The sequence below is a fragment of the Hyperolius riggenbachi genome, chromosome 4 (assembly GCF_040937935.1).
Source record: "Hyperolius riggenbachi isolate aHypRig1 chromosome 4, aHypRig1.pri, whole genome shotgun sequence".
NCBI classification, from domain to species: domain Eukaryota; kingdom Metazoa; phylum Chordata; class Amphibia; order Anura; family Hyperoliidae; genus Hyperolius; species Hyperolius riggenbachi.
In genome coordinates, this window is record NC_090649.1 from 422,048,231 (window position 1) to 422,069,078 (window position 20,848).

The 20,848-nt window shown below is 46.1% G+C and overlaps 1 protein-coding gene across 2 annotated transcripts in view; it reads right to left on the reverse strand.

The window, feature by feature from the left end:
• Positions 1-15,346: 15,346 nt before the first annotated feature.
• KIZ (kizuna centrosomal protein) overlaps positions 15,347-20,848 on the reverse strand; it is a 211,252-nt gene continuing 205,750 nt past the window's right edge. For both annotated transcript variants that reach the window (XM_068232433.1, XM_068232434.1), the window contains exon 14: positions 15,347-15,620. In XM_068232433.1, coding sequence (XP_068088534.1) covers positions 15,517-15,620 — 104 coding nt within the window. In that variant the 3' untranslated portion in view covers positions 15,347-15,516. The remainder of the gene's footprint in view (positions 15,621-20,848) is intronic.

Below are 20,848 nucleotides of genomic sequence, written 5' to 3' on the forward strand. Positions count from 1 at the left end.
TACATCCTCTTCGCTGTCATCCTCCTCCTCCTCCTTGGCTGAGTGGCAGTTAAACTCTAGTGGTGCTGCCATCTCCTCCTCTCCAGCGACACAGCTCCATCTCCCCAGAGCCTACGCTGCATGCCAGGTACGACGGTGTCAAGCCATCTTAGACATGTCTTGCCTCAAAGCGGAGAGTCACACTGGACCAGCTCTCCTGGCTGCTCTTAACAAAGAGGTGGTGCAATGGCTGACCCCGCACCAGCTGGAGATCGGCAACGTGGTGTGTGACAACGGCAGCAATCTCCTTTCCGCTTTGAATTTGGGAAAGCTGACACATGTACCCTGCATGGCACATGTGCTGAATCTGGTCATTCAAAGATTTGTGTCAAAGTACCCAGGCTTAGAGGACGTCCTGAAGCAGGCCAGGAAGTTGTGTGGGCATTTCAGGCGGTCTTACGCGGCCATGGCACGCTTTGCAGACATTCAGTGGAGGAACAACTTGCCGGTGAGACGCTTGATGTGCGATAGCCCGACTCGCTGGAATTCCACCCTGCTCATGTTCTCTCGTCTGCTAGAACAGGAGAAAGCCGTCACCCAGTACCTGTACAACTACAGTAGAGGACACAATCTGGGAAGATGGGGATGTTCTGGCCACCGAACTGGACACTGATGCAAAATGCATGCAGGCTCATGCGGCCGTTTGAGACGGTGACCAACCTGGTGAGTCGCGCTGAAGGCACCATCAGCGACTTGATCCCCTACGCTTAATTCCTGGAGCGTGCCGTGCGTAGAGTGGTGGATCAAGCTGTGGAGGAGCGTGAAGAGAAACTGTTACTGCAGGAAGAGTCGTGGGAGCATTTTCATCTGAACCAGATGTTTCCTCAACACCTGTGGCAGCACAGAGGGGGGAGGAGGAGGAAGAAGAGGAGTCATGTGGGGAAGAAGAGGAGTCAGACTCGGATGATGAGAAAGGTGTTTCTGTGGAGGAGGAGGAAGAGGCAGTGGCAGAAGAACAAACGCAGCAGCCGTCACAGGGGGCCTGTGCTGCTCCACGCTCCCGTGGAATTGTTCGTGGCTGGGGGGAGGAGGAGGACTTGCGTAGCGTCACTCAGGAAGAGCAAGAGGAGATGGATAGTATGTCTGGATACGACTTTGTGCAGATGGTGTCTTTCATGTTGTCCAGCCTGTTGAGGGAACCCCGTATAAAAAAACTCAAGGGGAATGACTTGTACTGGGTGGCCACGCTACTAGACCCTCGGTACAGGCACAAAGTGGTGGACCTGTTATCAACTCACCTGAAGGCGGAAAGGATGCAGCACATGCAGAACAAGCTGGCAATTATGCTTTACAATGCGTTTAAGGGTGATGTGATAGCACAACGCAATAAAGGTACCACTGGCAGTAATCCTAATCCCATGTCCACGCAAGCAAGGACAGGACGCTCCAGCAACCTCATGGTGATGTCGGACATGCGGACATTCTTTAGTCCAACGCCTCGCCGTAGCCCTTTGGGATACACCCTCCACCAACGCCTGGACTGGCAGGTAGCCGACTACCTGGCCTTAACTGTGGATGTAGACACTGTGAGCAGTGACGATGAACCCTTGGACTACTGGGTGCGCAGGCTTGACCTGTGGCCAGAGCTGTCCCAATTTGGCATCCAACTTCTCTCTTGCCCTGCCGCAAGCGTCCTGTCAGAAAGGACCTTCAGTGCAGCTGGAGGCATTGTCACTGAGAAGAGAAGTCGCCTAAGTCACAAAAGTGTTCAGCACCTGACCTTTACTTAAAGTGAATGAGGCATGGATCCCGGATGGCTACTCCCCGCCCAAAGAGTAAGTCAGTCCCCACACACAGCATCTCTGCCTGCACGCCGTGTGACTGCTGGCTGCCTGCCCCAAGACTAAGTCGCTTGACTGCATTCTCCGCCACCACCAACAGGGTCCAGGACTCCACGCAGATACCTGAATTTTTCAGGCTGCTGCTAGCAGCGGCTGCTATAATAATTTTTCTGGGGCGTCTACATGCCTGCCTAAATTTTCTGGCTGCACTGCGGGCCGCTGCAACAACAAAACAAAAGGCATGTACATGTGCCCATCCCCCTTCGTGATCATTACCTTGCCGCGGTGAAGGGGCTTGCATATCACAATGAAGCAATGACTTCCGGCTATATGAGTGTCTCGGGTGTTGGCACACCAAATATAATCAGGTCGTTGCTTCATTGTGGTCAGACCAAATTTGATCAGCTGGACAGTCACTGTTCTGTCATTCAGCTATATCAGCCGGGCGACCATATGGGCTGTAAAGCCACCATCACCTGCACTCTCGTCATGGTGCGCTCCAGTCCAGCACGGCCGTCACTACACAAACGGCTGTTTGCAGTCACTGTATACCTTTCACTGCATCTCTGACTGCACATTGTATTATACCTGGCAGTCAGTGCATACCTTTCACTTGAATGGATGGCAGACTTGCCCTCCATAACAGATTCTCGTTAAAGGATTTAAAGTAGATTAATTACATCAGGGCCTCAAAAGTCCTGTATTGTTATTTTTGGTCACTACCTCGGGGCGGGCATGCCATGCCTGCTGCCCTCCTTGCCTGGATGTGTGGTGGTAGCTATTTCTTAGGCTACAACTCCGGACCGGAATCAGACCAGGAATCAGACCAGGAAGCATTCCCTGGCCATTACCCATGGTCAGTGGTCACAATGGCAGACTTGACCTCCATAACAGAGTCTCGCTGGAGACCAACCTGGTGAATCGCAGTGAAGGCACCATCAGACTTGCCCCCCATAACAGATTCTCGTTAAAGGATTTAAAGTAGATTCATTACACCAGGGCCTCAAAAGTCCTCCATTGTTATTTTTGGTCACTACCTCGGGGCGGGCATTCCATGCCTGCTGCCCTCCTTGCCTGGATGTGTGGTGGTAGCCGTTTCTTAGGCTACAACTCCGGACCGGAATCAGACCAGGAAGGATTCCGTGGCCATTACCCATGGTCAGTGGTCACAATGGCAGACTTGACCTCCATAACAGATTCTCGTTAAAGGATTTAAAGTTTATTACATCAGGGCCTCGAAAAAGTCCTGGTCGTCGGTTCTTTCTTTTACTTTTACAGTCAGGACCAGTGTATCCCCTGCCGTGCCAGCTGTCTTCCTTGTGGTAGCCGTATCTTAGGTTCCAACTCCGGAATGCAATCGAAGCAGGATTCCTCGGCCTGTTGGTTACCCGCCGTGGACACCATGGTACTATTAAAGTACCAAAGAAACTTTCACACAGTTGAATAAATGGCAGACTTGCCCTCCATAACACATTCTTGGCAAATGCTTTCGACTTGGTTTGTCTTACGCTGGGTCAAGGGTCCATCTGACCACAGATGCCTGGTCTGCAAAGCGTGGTCAGGGCAGGTACAGGACTTATACAGCATGGGTCTCAGGCTCCCACTTCGGACCGGAATCGAACCCTGATTCCCCGGCCATTACCCTTGGTCACAATGGCAGACTTGTCCTCCATAATAGATTCTCGTTGCAGGTACTGAACAGCAAGTAGAAAATGTAGTTTAAAAGAAATAGATGTAAGCTTTAACAATGGTAGAGAAAGAACCATCGAAAGTTGATAAGGCAGTCAGACATTACCTGATATCACTGAGGAAGAGCAATCTCGCCATGGTGCGCACTGCGCAGTAGTCCAGCACGGCTGTCCCTACACAAACAGCTGTTTGCGGTGCGCTACACAGTGAGTTTGGTGTGTCAGTGTGAAGCAGTACTCTAATTACACTCCCTGATTGATGTATACACTTGCAAGAAGTTTTAAAGGGAACCAGAGAGGATCAATAAAAGATTTTATACATATCTGGGGCTTTCTCCAGCCCCATACGCACGGATCGCTCCCATACCGCCGTCCTCAGCCAGTCCCGTCATTACCGTCAGTCGGCCAGACGGCTGGCGGACACGGCCAATTCTCCGCATCACAGGGGGCTCCCTTCATACAGTTCCGCGTGTGGCTGCCTACTGCGCAGCCTCATGCGTACGTGTATGGAGGGAGCCCCTGTGATGCGGACAATTGGCCGCGTCCGCCGGAAGTGACGGGCCCAGTACCGGCGGAACCAGGAAGCGGAGGATGGCGGCGTGGGAGCGGTCCAGGCTTATGGGGCTGAAAGAAGCCCCAGGTATGTATAAAATCCTTTTTGTATTTTTAACAAATAATTCCTCTCTGGTTCCCTTTAAAGCACTTTAGCCCTGTAATTTAGCATTCAATGTGATTTCTGCCCTTAAAACGCTGCTTTGCGTCAAATCCAAATTTTCCCCCGGGACTTTTGGCATGTGTCCCACTCTGCCATGCCCCCCCCCCCCCCCCTCCAGGTGTTAGACCCCTTGAAACATCTTTTCCATCACTTTTGTGGCCAGCATAAGTGTTTCTAGTTTTCCAAGTTCGCCTCCCCATTGAAGTCTATTGCGGTTCGAGAAAGTTCGTGCAAACCGAACCTTCCACGGAAGTTCGCGAACCGAAAATCGGAGGTTCGGGCCTTCTCTAATTATAATGTCCCTGATTCAGTGTTTCCCATAGTACCGGTCCTTTTACAGTGTTTAAAGGGATACTTAAGTAAAAAAAAAAAAAGAAAAAGATTTTTACTCACCTGGGGCATCCCTCAGCCCCCTGAAGCTGTATGGTGCCCTCGCAGCCTCGCTCCGATCCTCCTGTCCCCGCTGGCGGCTACTTCCGGGTTCGGCGACAGCCGCCGACAGGCTGGGATTGCGAGTGATTCTCCGCGTTCCCAGCCGCTATATCACCCTCTATGCTGCTATAGCGTATATGTTATACTTAAGTATCCCTTTAAGAATATGAGACCCTTTATATTTTTCCCCATAATAGCAACTTCATTATATTGTTTATTCCCAGTGACTCTTATCTGGTGTATGTTGTGTATATATGAGGCTTAACAGCGGCTCCGGACACCCCTACTACCCCCACCCCTTCACCCCACTTGCCATAACCACAGTTTAATGCAGGCTTGGATCTAAACTTCTTTAGGTGCTCTTTACCTTTCTAGACTGCCTTTTCTAGATACTGTTTTGTTATGCACATATAACATTTTCCCATAGTTGGTTGTATTTCTATTTAATTTCAACAAGGCACCAGGCTAAGTGGAAAGCTCTTTATGGAACACAATACCAGTTACATCTGCACCCATCTACTGAACCATCTCTCTTCTTTCAAAGAACATACACTTTGACACTGTACCAGCAACAGCAAGGCTTGCGGATCCTCTCAGCTGGCAATGCCAGGGTTAGGGTGAATAATCTTCTGTTGTAAGGGAATGCTTTTTATCTTATAATGTTATTAGTACAAAAGAGACAGATTTCGGTGAAAGGGGACTTCCAAGAACGTCAAAGCATAAATCCAGCTCTGGTTATATGTAAGTGGTAGTGATGTAAGTGGATGCTCAGGGTTGCCACAGTGTACTTATTTGAAGGGGTGCTGGGACAACCAACAAGCTCCTCCACCAAACTGATTATTAGCTCCACCCCCAGACCCACAAAGCCCCACCCCCACAGGCATATGCTGTGATTCTCTCAGCAGCGTGATAGCAAGGGGAGAGGATGCAGATGCTGCTGCAGATTAAGCCCCATGAGGGATTTGAGATGTAAGTTACTCTCTCTTCGCTGCCCTGCATCATGCATCCTTCTCTGTACCCACCAGCACTCTCATAAACCCCCCCCCTCTCCCCATCTACATCCACACACTTTCAGTAACCCGTTTCTCTCCCCATCCACCCCCAACACCCTCAGCAACCCCTCTCTGTCCCCATCCGCCTCCAGTAAATCTCCCTTCTCTTGCCACCTCTCCGCCCCCCCCCCCCCCTTCAGTAACCTGTTCATTTTTCACTTGTTTAACGTGTCGTTTAATGACCGTGTGATTGTGTAAAGCCACCAAACTCTAATTTCTCTCTGGGTGTTGTGAAACCTTAGGCCAGCCCTGGTGATGTAGGTAGGATACATAGTACAAGCTCTTTCTGAGGGAGATAAGGACAATGTACTTAGTATTCTGCAGACTGTGCCATAGGAATCACCATAGCAGCTGATATGGGGCCCAGTCCAGCAGTAGGGCCAGACTACCTCAATAAGGTGCTTGCTGCGGGCTTCATGGAGACCCACCACCATCCCCTGAACTGCAGAGTGGCAAGCGGAGCGGAGTCTGCAGAGAAGTAACTCACCTCTCCGCACTCCAGCGATGCGATTCACCTTCCTTCTCAGCATCCCTGTCTACAAGTGGTGTCTCTCATCACGTGAACTGCCAGCACATATAAAGAGAACCCCAAGCTAAAAGCTGCTGTATGAAAAAAACGGATAATTACCTCGCCTGGACCCTCTGGAACATCTTCATTCATAAACATGACTATACTGTACCTACATGAGCCCACTCCTAAGGACAGGGAAGGCTCTGGGTCCTAATGAGCGTTCCCTCTCCTCTCCCAGTGCCCGTTCCAGCGCTGGCTCCCCCGTAGCAGTATTTGACGAAACTGGTCAAATACTGCAATTTCCGCTGCCGAAGGGAGGCCTCGGCAGTCTTTGGGAGCCCGAGTGTTCCCGAAGATGTGCCGCTCCATACTGCGCACGCAAAAGCGCCCTCTCTTACACACTTGCACATGCGCAGTATGAAGCAGCGTCTTCAGGAGAACTCGGCTTTGTGGCAGGGGATTTAAATGGGGGAACCAGCGCTTCACCGAGGGCACCGGGAGAGGAGAGGGAAGGCTCATTAGGACCCAGAACCTTCCCTCTCCTTAGGTAAGTATCTGGCTTTCTTTTTTTGTACCAGGTTCCCATTTACTTTAAAACTACAAAATAAGATTCTGTGATTCCTGGAAATTCCTACTGAAGGTTAGTACTATAGATGCCATTGTTTATCTTATCTCTAAATTTTCACTTCAGTTTTGCTTTAAATGATACAAAATCCATTCCAATTATGGATTCCTAATAAAATGCAAGGCAAAGCAATTGTAATTGTAAGTTAAAAGTATTTGGCTGATGAGTATTTTGGCACTTAAAATTTGCTTGTCATACACAGAAAACACTCCATTCTCTATAGACACTCCACTTTGGTCTTGACATATCAAGGATTAACTCTTTTCTCTCATTGGCCCAGCATTTAGCTCCTTTCTTCTGAATTGTTTACAGGTGTTGTAATCTCATTATGGATTTTTTTCCGGCTGCCTAATTTATGAGGTTTAAATTGCTAACGCACTGTGGCTTTTGTATGAAAGCATCAAAGTTTGTTTCCCTTTGATTACGGCTAGGAAGCTCTCAGTGCCTCTGATTATTATCTAGGAAACAGATCTGTATTTTTGCCAAGATTTAAGGGGTCAGGTGGAATTTGATGTGCTAAAAATCTGCATTTAGGAGCTTCTCAATCAACTTTGCATATATCTGAGTGAACATGGCAATTAGCTATAAATGTGTGTAAATGAATGTACGTGGGATCGGTACAGTAATTAATGTGTAGGAAAAAAAACACCACCAGAGATGACTACAAAAAGTTTGTTTTAAATTTCTCTATCATTATTTTGTAACTTATATTGCTTGTCGGCAAAAAGGCAATCAAGTAAACATAAGTCGGCATAGCAAGCCAAGATCTAAAGAGTGTAATTAGCATCAGGTCTCCTACATATGGGTGTCAAAAGGAGAAACTTGGAACACTGTGTTAAGCTGGTAGAGCGCTGCCTGGCTCAGAAGCAGAAAAAGTGGGCCTGACTTAAAGGGAACCCGAGGTGAGAGCTATATGGAGGCTGCCATATTGATTTCCTTTTAAACAATGCAGATTTGCCTGGCTGATCCACTGTCTCTAATACTTTTAGCCATAAACCCTGAACAAGCATGCAGATGTCTCCAACTCAAGTCTGACTGGATTAGCTGCATGCTTGTTTCAGGAGGGTGATTTAGACTCTACTGAAGCCAAAGAAATCCGCAGGACTGCCAGGCAACTGGTATTGTTTAAAAGGAATTAAATATATCACCCTCTATATGTCTCTTACCTCTGGTTCCGTTTAAAGTTTAGTGGGTGTAACACAGGTACCAGACTCATCTTAGTGGTTGTAACACAGGTACCAGACTCATCTTAGTGGTTGTAACACAGGCACCAGACTCATCTTAGTGGGTGTAACACAGGTACCAGACTCATCTTAGTGGGTGTAACACAGGTACCAGACTCATCTTAGTGGGTGTAACACAGGTACCAGACTCATCTTAGTGGGTGTAACACAGGTACCAGACTCATCTTAGTGGGTGTAACACAGGTACCAGACTCGTCTTAGTGGGTGTAACACAGGTACCAGACTCATCTTAGTGGTTGTAACACAGGCACCAGACTCATCTTAGTGGGTGTAACACAGGTACCAGACTCATCTTAGTGGGTGTAACACAGGTACCAGACTCGTCTTAGTGGGTGTAACACAGGTACCAGACTCATCTTAGTGGGTGTAACACAGGTACCAGACTCGTCTTAGTGGGTGTAACACAGGTACCAGACTCATCTTAGTGGTTGTAACACAGGTCCTAGACTCATCTTAGTGGGTGTAACACAGGCACCAGACTCATCTTAGTGGTTGTAACACAGGTACCAGACTCGTCTTAGTGGGTGTAACACAGGTACCAGACTCGTCTTAGTGGGTGTAACACAGGTACCAGACTCGTCTTAGTGGGTGTAACACAGGTACCAGACTCATCTTAGTGGGTGTAACACAGGTACCAGACTCATCTTAGTGGGTGTAACACAGGTACCAGACTCGTCTTAGTGGGTGTAACACAGGTACCAGACTTGTCTTAGTGGGTGTAACACAGGTACCAGACTCGTCTTAGTGGGTGTAACACAGGTACCAGACTCATCTTAGTGGGTGTAACACAGGTACCAGACTCATCTTAGTGGGTGTAACACAGGTACCAGACTCGTCTTAGTGTGTGTAACACAGGCACCAGACTCATGTTAGTGGGTGGGTCTTAGTGGGTGTAACACAGGCACCAGACTCATCTTAGTGGGTGTAACACAGGCACCAGACTCATCTTAGTGGGTGTAACACAGGTACCAGACTCATCTTAGTGGGTGTAACACAGGTACCAGACTCATGTTAGTGGGTGGGTCTTAGTGGGTGTAACACAGGCACCAGACTCATCTTAGTGGGTGTAACACAGGTACCAGACTCATCTTAGTGGGTGTAACACAGGCACCAGACTCATGTTAGTGGGTGGGTCTTAGTGGGTGTAACACAGGCACCAGACTCATCTTAGTGGGTGTAACACAGGCACCAGACTCATGTTAGTGGGTGGGTCTTAGTGGGTGTAACACAGGCACCAGACTCATCTTAGTGGGTGTAACACAGGCACCAGACTCATCTTAGTGGGTGTAACACAGGTACCAGACTCATCTTAGTGGGTGTAACACAGGTACCAGACTCATGTTAGTGGGTGGGTCTTAGTGGGTGTAACACAGGCACCAGACTCATCTTAGTGGGTGTAACACAGGTACCAGACTCATCTTAGTGGGTGTAACACAGGCACCAGACTCGTCTTAGTGGGTGTAACACAGGTAGCAGACTCGTCTTAGTGGGTTTAGCACAGGTACCAGACTCATCTTAGTGGGTGTAACACAGGCACCAGACTCATCTTAGTGGATGTAACACAGGCACCAGACTCGTCTTAGTGGGTGTAACACAGGCACCAGACTCGTCTTAGTGGGTGTAACACAGGTACCAGACTCATCTTAGTGGGTGTAACACAGGCACCAAACTCATCTTAGTGGGTGTAACACAGGTACCAGACTCGTCTTAGTGGGAGCAACACAGGCACCAGACTCATCTTAGTGGGTGCAACACAGGTACCAGACTCATGTTAGTGGGTGTAACACAGGCACCAGACTCATCTTAGTGGGTGCAACACAGGTACCAGACTCATCTTAGTGGGTGTAACACAGGTACCAGACTCATCTTAGTGGGAGCAACACAGGCACCAGACTCATCTTAGTTGGTGTAACACAGGTACCAGACTCATGTTAGTGGGTGTAACACAGGCACCAGACTCATCGTAGTGGGTGTAACACAGGTACCAGACTCATGTTAGTGGGTGTAACACAGGCACCAGACTCATCTTAGTGGGTGTAAAGGCCCATACACACGTCGGATTTTAGCGAACGACCCGTCGTTTGAACGTTCCGTCGTTCGGACGTTTTCGCGTCAAATCCGACGTGTGTACAGACTATCGTTCGGGTGATAAGACTGGTTACCAGCGATCCGCCCGGCGGATCGTTGGTAACCAGTCTTATCACCCGAACGATAGTCTGTACACACGTCGGATTTGACGCGAAAACGTCCGAACGACGGAACGTTCAAACGACGGGTCGTTCGCTAAAATCCGACGTGTGTATGGGCCTTAACACAGATACCAGACTTGTCTTAGTGGGTGTAACACAGGTACCAAAGAAGAAAAATAAGTCTGCGCTAAGGAAAAAGAAAACACAATTCAAATAACGTGGTGCGCTTTAACTATTGTACTGTCATATACACAAATTGTCCAGAAAATTGATGTTAATAAGCGCTCATAGGCTAAGATAAAGTTCAGTCTCATAAATCACCACTCCAGAAGTCTTCAAAAAAAAAAAAAAAAAAAAAAAAAAAAAAAATCCGCTGTAAAGTAGATCATATATAGATCCAGGACACAAGACCACCTCCGCAGTATCCAGCCAACACGTCATATGAAAAAAGAGATACAGGACATAGCGTAATCCAGTAGTACATTAAATGCCCGTCACCTCTAAAGTGCACACTATCCCAGCACCTGGTGCAGTAACACACTCCCCCTGTGTGTCCGCACTCACCCAGTTAGCCTCCAATCGATCCGGAGGTATGGATATACAGGCAATGCGGGGATCAATGAGCCACGTTGTAGATCTAAAACTCAAAGAAGGCTCCAATAGTGTAAAACCATTTAATAAAAAAGTTTAAAATTTCAAGGATACACTCACAAGGATCCGTAGGTTATGCGCATATAGCAGATAGCTTGAAGCGGTCCCGGATAGCCGCTGCTGCGTATGCCGCCTTGCCTCCTTGCGTCTCCTCACTACTGCCGGTCACGTGATGCGTAGCTCCGCCCTACGCGTTTCGTCATAGGAATGACTCATCAGGGGCTGACGCATCACTCACATGCCGGCTGCTATATCCCACACCACCTCCCTCCCCTCTTACAACAAGCCCGCCTACTTTTTTAAAACAAAAAGGATACTCGGCTGCAATACACGTCAGCGCTCATCGCTGGGGGTTACAAAGTGCATATACATCCTCATAAGCCTAAACCTAATTAAAAATTGTACATATATATAAAACAAATCAGTACCCATACAATAGGATATGATTGTCCCTAATAGATCCAAAGTGAGAGTGTCACTATTTTTATTAGGACACACATCTGATCCTGCCACTAGATGGCAGCAGATCCATCATTACAGAGTGTAAAAAATTTAGCAAAACACATCAGAATTAGAAAAAAGGCGGCATACGCAGCAGCGGCTATCCGGGACCGCTTCAAGCTATCTGCTATATGCGCATAACCTACGGATCCTTGTGAGTGTATCCTTGAAATTTTAAACTTTTTTATTAAATGGTTTTACACTATTGGAGCCTTCTTTGAGTTTTAGATCTACAACGTGGCTCATTGATCCCCGCATTGCCTGTATATCCATACCTCCGGATCGATTGGAGGCTAACTGGGTGAGTGCGGACACACAGGGGGAGTGTGTTACTGCACCAGGTGCTGGGATAGTGTGCACTTTAGAGGTGACGGGCATTTAATGTACTACTGGATTACGCTATGTCCTGTATCTCTTTTTTCATATGACGTGTTGGCTGGATACTGCGGAGGTGGTCTTGTGTCCTGGATCTATATATGATCTACTTTACAGCGGATTTTTTTGAAGACTTCTGGAGTGGTGATTTATGAGACTGAACTTTATCTTAACACAGGTACCAGATTCGTCTTAGTGGGTGTAACACAGGTACCAGACTCATCTTAGTGGGTGTAACACAGGTACCAGACTCGTCTTAGTGGGTGTAACACAGGTACCAGACTCGTCTTAGTAGGTGTAACACAGGTACCAGACTCATCTTAGTGGGTTTAACACAGGTACCAGACTCATCTTGTGCAACACACACACCAGACTCATCTTAGTGGGTGCAACACAGGTACCAGACTTGTCTTAGTGGATGTAACACAGGTACCAGACTCATCTTAGTGGGTGTAACACAGGTACCAGATTCGTCTTAGTGGGTGTAACACAGGTACCAGACTCATCTTAGTGGGTGTAACAGGTACCAGACTTGTCTTAGTGGATGTAACACAGGTACCAGACTCATCTTAGTGGGTGTAACACAGGTACCAGATTCGTCTTAGTGGGTGTAACACAGGTACCAGACTCGTCTTAGTGGGTGTAACACAGGTACCAGACTCGTCTTAGTAGGTGTAACACAGGTACCAGACTCATCTTAGTGGGTTTAACACAGGTACCAGACTCATCTTGTGCAACACAGGCACCAGACTCATCTTAGTGGGTGCAACACAGGTACCAGAGTTGTCTTAGTGGATGTAACACAGGTACGAGACTCATCTTAGTGGGTGTAACACAGGTACCAGACTCATGTTAGTGGGTGTACCACAGGTACCAGACTTGTCTTAGAGGGTGTAACACAGGCACCAGACTCATCTTAGTGGGTGTAACACAGGCACCAGACTCATCTTAGTGGGTGCAACACAGGTACCAGACTTGTCTTAGTGGATGTAACACAGGTACGAGACTCATCTTAGTGGGTGTAACACAGGTACCAGACTTGTCTTAGTGGATGTAACACAGGTACCAGACTCGTCTTAGTGGGTGTAACACAGGTACCAGACTCATCTTAGTGGGTGTAACACAGGTACCAGACTCGTCTTAGTGGATGTAACACAGGTACGAGACTCATCTTAGTGGGTGTAACACAGGTACCAGACTTGTCTTAGTGGATGTAACACAGGTACCAGACTCGTCTTAGTGGGTGTAACACAGGCACCAGACTCATCTTAGTGGTTGTAACACAGGTACCAGACTCGTCTTAGTGAGTGTAACACAGGTACCAGACTCATCTTAGTGGGTGTAACACAGGTACCAGACTCATCTTAGTGGGAGCAACACAGGCACCAGACTCATCTTAGTTGGTGTAACACAGGTACCAGACTCATGTTAGTGGGTGTAACACAGGCACCAGACTCATCGTAGTGGGTGTAACACAGGTACCAGACTAATGTTAGTGGGTGTAACACAGGCACCAGACTCATCTTAGTGGGTGTAACACAGATACCAGAGTTGTCTTAGTGGGTGTAACACAGGTACCAGATCCGTCTTAGTGGGTGTAACACAGGTACCAGACTCATCTTAGTGGGTTTAACACAGGTACCAGACTCATCTTAGTGGGTGTAACACAGGTACCAGACTTGTCTTAGTGGGTGTAACACAGGTACCATACTTGTCTTAGTGGGTGCAACACAGGTACCAGACTCGTCTTAGTGGGTGCAACACAGGTACCAGACTTGTCTTAGTGGGTTTAACACAGGCACCAGACTTGTCTTAGTGGGTGTAACACAGGTACCAGACTCATCTTAGTGGGTGTAACACAGGCACCAGACTCGTCTTAGTGGGAGCAACACAGGCACCATACTCATCTTAGTGGGTGTAACACAGGCACCAGACTCATCTTAGTGGGTGTAACACAGGCACCAGACTCATCTTAGTGGGAGCAACACAGGCACCAGACTCATCTTAGTGGGTGTAACACAGGCACCAGACTCATCTTAGTGGGAGCAACACAGTCACCTGACTCATCTTAGTGGGAGCAACACAGGCACCAGACTCATCTTAGTGGGAGCAACACAGGCACCAGACTCATCTTAGTGGGAGCAACACAGGTACCAGACTCATCTTAGTGGGAGCAACACAGGTACCAGACCAAGTTCTATCGCCTTTGCTGCTGCTGTGACGAGTGTGAAGTTATCACAGGTTCTGTGATATGGTGCCGAACAAAGGTGTAGTGTTGTTGCCCATAGCAACCAACAAATATTTATTACAAGTGGGATCAACAGTGTGGTCTTGGTGCAATGGTGTGGGGGATATTTTCTTGGCACATTTTAGGCCCTGTAATACCAACTTTAAACACCACAGCATACCCGATTAATGTTGCTGATCATGTACATCCCTTTATGACCACGTGAGTAGGAGGCCAATGCGCTCTTAGACCTTAAGAAAATCCACTCCCTGGTGCAGGATTAGGTTAGCCAAACCAGGAATAGCAGCAGATGAAGGAGGAGCCACAGGCACAGTGGAATGGTAAAAGCTGGAACTCTTTATTGAAGAAAACACATATAAATGACATGAAATAGTCATGACCACAGTGTTCTCATCTTCTGACGGCTACTACAAAGCTTGCGTCATTTCAAACGTGTTTTTTTTAGTTCACTGAACTCCAATGGCCTCCACAGTCTCCAGTTCTCAATCCAAATCAGCAACCAACAAATCTGCAATAACTATGTGCAGGGCCCATTCACACTGGGGCACTTTTTGACATTTTCCAGAGCTTTGCTGATCGCTGGTGAATAATGTATCCCAATGGGATCACTCACACTGCAGCGCTTACAATTTCTGAAATCGCAAATGTGCTGCATGTAGCATTTTTTGGAGATATTTGTGATTCTCATTCACCAAATGAGAATCGCAATTGCTGTACAATCGCAAGTGTGATCAGAATGCTAAATGTCACTAAACAATTGCATTTTGCAATCACAAGTGTGAATGAGCCCTATTGTTGTCAAGTCAGCCTCATAAGCAGTGCCTCTTCACCTGTTAGGAGCAGACCAGCAGCAGAAGGAAGCAAAAGGTCACATGATCACTATTTCACTGCAAGAAACAAGTGGGCTTGCGTGTGTTGTTCGATGCTGACAAACAGGTGACCAGTTGCTACGGTATGTGATGGAGCAGAGTGCTTTGTACACGCAGAAAGGCACCCGGTATGACAAGTTAGAAATCTTTTACTGAAGAAAATGTGCAGAGATAAATGCTACACAGCCATCAGATAATGCAGCTTACTTAAAACAGAGAGGAACAATAGAATCAATACAGGAAATCACAATACCATAGATAGAGATCATCACCGCACATTACATACAGTGACATCTTGTGGTTGCTTTACTATACTGCAGTTTAAGCAATAATGTTAACTCTAACACTATGGTAGGGGAAGGAATAATTTACATCATGTATTAAATATGCCACTGACATCATACAAACACAATACCAATGAAAGGGTTTTTTTTGTAAACGTTCATTTAATAGTTCCTGTTTTGCATCCAGGTAGTCAATCCAGTATTAAAAGGCAATAAAAGTAAGGCAATAAACATCCAGTTTCATCCATTTTGACCTTCCATTCAATATAACATGACAGCCATTTGTTCTGCATTTTATCCAATAAAGTTTAACTAATCGAAAAAGTCATCAAAATCATCAGCATCATTATTCTGGACTTGTGGTCTTAGCATGGCTTCAATTTCAGAGCTGCTGTCTTCAGATTCACCCCAGAATGCTGTAAAATAAACACAAGGAAATCAGCAACAGTGTTAATTTTAAAGGATTTTCAGCAGCATGCTACTGTCAATAGAGAGACAAATATAGCCCTGCTCCTCCTCCTACTGTCACCAGAGAGACAAATATAGCCCTGCTCCTCCTCCTACTGTCACCAGAGACACAAATATAGCCCTGCTCCTCCTCCTACTGTCACTAGAGAGACAAATATATAGCCCTGCTCTTCCTCCTACTGTCACCAGAGAGACAAATATAACCCTGCTCCTCCTTCTACTGTCACTAGAGAGACAAATATAACCCTGCTCCTCCTCCTACTGTCACCAGAGAGAGAAATATAACCCTGGTCCTCCACCTACTGTCACTAGAGAGACAAATATTGCCTTGCTCCTCTTCATCCTGTCGATAAAGAGACAAATATAACCCTGCTCCTCCTCTTACTGTCACTAGAGGGACAGATATAGCCATGCTTCTCCTCCTACTGTCACTAGAGAGACAAATATAGCCTTGCTCCTCCTCCTCCTCCTGTCACTAGAGAGACAAATATAGCCCTGCTCTTCCTCCTACTGTCACTAGAGAGACAAACATGGCTGTGCTCCTCCTCCTACCGGGATCCATCCTGGTCATTACAACACTTAGATTAGGTTCCTAGTACAATGTATGGCAGTGACAACATTGTATTTGGAAATAAAGGTGTCTTTTTTCAGTTTTTTGCTTTCTCATTGTACACAATAAAGGATTACAAGACCTTATTTGCAAAAAATATAGTAATCTACCCTCATGGCATACATATTTAAAAAGCCAACTTCCTGAGGTAACAATATATGTTTTTTCCTTTTCTATTCGGTCACTTTGTTTTCATTTTATAAGTCTTATTTTGGTACAGAATATGCGAAAATGTAATTGCTTTTGATTCAGTTTGTGACTAAAAAGAATACACAAGACATGGGCCTCAACCTTAAAACTCTCTAAAATCTATTCTACTACTTATCACAGTTAAAATGTTACCACATATGTCTCTTGTAGTTTTGCTAAAACTTTCCCAAATTTGATCATAATTTTGAAAATGACTTTTTATGTTGTATTGCGTTTGTCCCTACCTATTTTTTATGTGATGTGGGTCCAAGCTTTAAGACACAGCAAAATGTATTCTACAACTCGTCACAGTTAAAATGATACCATATGTGCCTCACTGAGTAACAAACTGGTGGTGCACTCTCCACAACTACACTGGACGTACAGTATATGTCATTTAATGGACATCTGAAGCGAGAGTGATATGGATCATTGAATTATGCATTGCTGCGCTCTCCTCATGTATCAGATGTTATCCACCTCAGTTATTCAGGTGGGTCATGCGCTTATAACAACCTCAGAATCTCCGCGTCCACTTCCTCACTCTGGAAAATACAATGGATCTTCACATAGGGTAATATAGTTATGGCAAAGAAATTATCTGTGCTCCACCAGTGTCTTGCTGTGTACACTCAGTTCCACACCACACCATCTGTGATTAACATCCAAACTGCTCACCAGATTCAGCCCACCTTTAGCTTGCAGGTGGATACAGTGCTTATTCAAATAACCAACTTCCTTCAGATTCTTCAAACCTACAAATTTAATTCACTTTTCCAATCTCCGTAAAAACATAGGGCAACATAGTGTAAAACCTTAAAAAAGTGCCTCTGCACGCAACGAACCCCCTGATGAGTCTGGAGGAAGACGAAACGCGTAGGGAGGAGCTAAACGTCTGACGTCACTGCGCACGCTGATACCACGGAAACCGGCCGGTAAAGTGTATTGAGCGGGGGTAGAGCAGAGCTACTGGCCATAGACGCACACGACTTAGAGGGACCGAGCAGGATGCTGCAACGACCTCACCAAGGAGGAGTCTGATGGGCATCGTATTGGCTTTTATTGTCACGCCTTATAAACCACGAGACGCGTAAGTGCAAATTCTTATGCGCGCAGAGGCAGTTTTTTAAGGTTTTACAAGGAAATAAATATGGCAGCCTCCATATTATTCTCACTTCAGTTGTCCTTTAACCACTTCAGCCTTCAGTCGTTTTCACTTTATGCATCCGAGCAATGTTCACCTCCCATTCATTAGCCTATAACTTTTTCACTACTTATCACAATGAACTGATCTATATCTTGTTTTCTTGTTTTTTCCGCCACCAATTAGGCTTTCTTTGGGTGGTACATTTTGCTAAGAGCCACTTTACTGTAAATGCATTTTAACAGGAAGAATAAGAAAAAAAACGGAAAAAAATTATTATTTCTCAGTTTTCAGCCATTATAGTTTTAAAATAATACAGGCCTCCATAATTAAAACTCACGTATTGTATTTGCCCATATGTTCCGGTTATTACACCGTTAAAATTATGTCCCTATAACAATGTATGGCGACAATATTTTATTTGGAAATAAAGGTGCATTTTTTCCGTTTTGCATCTATCACTATTTACAAGTTTAAAATTAAAAAAATATAGAAATATTTCATCTTTACATTGATATTTAAAAAGTTTAGACCCTTAGGTAAATATTTACATGTTGTTTTTTTTATTATTGTAGTTTTTTTTTTTTTTTTTATATTAAACATTTTATTTGGGTATTTTTTGGGAGGGTGGAATGTAAACAGTACTTTTATAATGTAAATGTGTGTTGAGTTTTATTTTTTTTTACTTTTAGTTGTAGTTTTACTTTTTGGCCACAAGATGGTGGCCATGAGTTTGTTTACATGACGTCACTGCTGTCGCTTTTTCTGCGGGGAGAGGAATCAGTGATCGGGCACCATAGCCCCATTCACTGATTCGTGGGCTAACGATCCGCGGCCGAGAGCGCGCGTGCACACGCGCGATCAGCCACGGGAGCGCACGGACGCGCACATGGCCTCCTGGGCGTAGCTAGTACGTCCAGGAGGCCAAAGTAGTTAAAGGAACGGTCAAGCATAAAATAAATAATCAATTCTTTATTTTTGTTCGGTAAACAAGTAATAAGGATGCTAACCAGGCAGTCCAAAAGTTAAAATCACTATTACTTTTCTTATCCATCTTCTATAATGATCTCCCTGTGTCGCTGCGTCCAGCTGTCACTGTTATTTGCTACTGCGCATGTGCGCAGTATGGACAGCTGGATGGGACCAGGGAGCGAGGTGAGCGGGCAGGCGGGGTGGGTGATTGTGGGCACGCACGTCGGGTGCACATGGGATGCGTGTGTACGCATGCACACTGGCGGCGGTAGAAAAAAAGACCTAGAGCTCATTTTTAAATGGGCTTGGGTCTACTAGTAAAACATATTTCCCCAGTTTCCCTGGCTCATGGTACATGTGCTGCACATAGGAAGTTGCAGGGCATGCTGGGTTTTCTTTTCTTCTTCTTTATTTTCCCCTCAGACATAACTAATGCAGCCTGATTGGCTGAAGCCTCTTTCCCTCCTCCTTTCCCCTCCCACACCTTTGTTACTCTCTGATTGGCCCTTATTTCTCATGCTGAGACAATGCACTTTCTACTGCAGCACTGGGTGGGAGTGTCTGAAGATTGGAAGGGGGCTGGCAATGCATACACAGACATAGTAAGGGAGGAAATGATGTCAGGATTGGCTCCAAGATTCAAGACACAGTCAAAATGGAATATCTTAAAGGGAAGGTTCAAGCAAAATAAAAAAATGAGTTTCACTTACCTGGGGCTTCTACCAGCCCCATGCAGCCATCCTGTGCCCTCGTAGTCACTCACTGCTGCTCCAGTCCCCCGCTGGTAGCTTGCCGACCTCGGAGGTCGGCAGGCAGCATTGCGTCCATTTTTACGCATTCCCGCTAGTGCAGGAACATTAATACATACATTTTTACGCGTTACTGGGTCAATGCATAAAAATTTACGGATTGAGCCCGTAATGCGTAAAAATGTATGTGTTAATGTTCCTGCACTAGCAGGAATGCGTAAAAATGTACGCAATGCGGCCCGCCGACCTCCGAGGTCGGCAAGCTGCCAGCGGGGGACTGGAGCAGCAGTGAGTGACTACGAGGGCACAGGATGGCTGCATGGGGCTGGTAGAAGCCCCAGGTAAGTGAAACTCATTTTTTTATTTTGCTTGAACCTTCCCTTTAAGAAGGATTTTCTATTTTTTTAATATAGAAAAATCCCTAAAACCAAAATGTGGACGAAACAATACATCTGTTATGTAAGCAGAGCAAGTATTTATCTACTTATATATGTGTTATTTCTTCTCTGTGATAGTATGGTTGACAGCTCCTCTTTAAGCAAAGGACATCAAACTCCTTTTACTCATAGCTGGAAAGCGTTACGATCTTATCAAATGCTGATGTTTCCCAATGACCCAATGCGAAGAGTGATTTTGTTATAGGTCTGCATTTCACTGCTCATTTTACAGCATGTACCTATGAAGCGATAGCATTAGCTTCAATATGCCATAAAACCTGAGGCAACACTACCCCATAAGAAAGTTTTCTGCTGCATCTTGTCATCTAGACAAGCGGCAAATTACCTTGTGAAAGCGAAATGACAGTGTCGTTACAAGGTCATACTTGTGAGAATTGGAAAATAAGCAGGAAGCTGCTGCACACAATACACAGGAGTATGTCACTCAGATAGCTGCGCTATTATCCCACTGAGATTACACAGAATATGACTGAGCTGGTAACAAAGGAACTGTGGCCCATACAATTAGGCCTGGCCATCATGAAATGCTACTACCCTTGGAGACTGATAATAGGCACTGGATAGTAATTGTGTTTAGGGAACTAGTCTAAATCTCTCCAAAGGAAAGGTGTGAGCTGTAATGTTCAGATGATTGACTGGAATGAGCTGAGGGAAACATACTCAGAGCTGGCAAAATCACACTTTGTAGGCGATGAACTAAACACAAAGGATTATCATCTTAAAGGGAACCCGAGCTGAGAGGGATATGGGGGCTTATCTCCTTTTAAACAATGCAAGTTGCCTGGCTGTCCCCCTGATCCAGTGTATCTAATGCTGGGAATACACGGAAGGTTTGTACCGCTCGATCGAGCCATTAGATTGCTCGATTGATCAATTCCAACATGTCCGATCACCTGCCGAATCGATTACGCGCAGTAGCTCCTCCTACTCCATGTGCTCCCCTGTTTCCCTGTGCAGCAGCTCCTCCTACTCAATGAACTGCCCTGTTTAACTGTGCAGCAGCTCCTCCTACTCCATGTGCTGCTCTGTTTCCCTGTGCAGCAGCTCCTCCTAC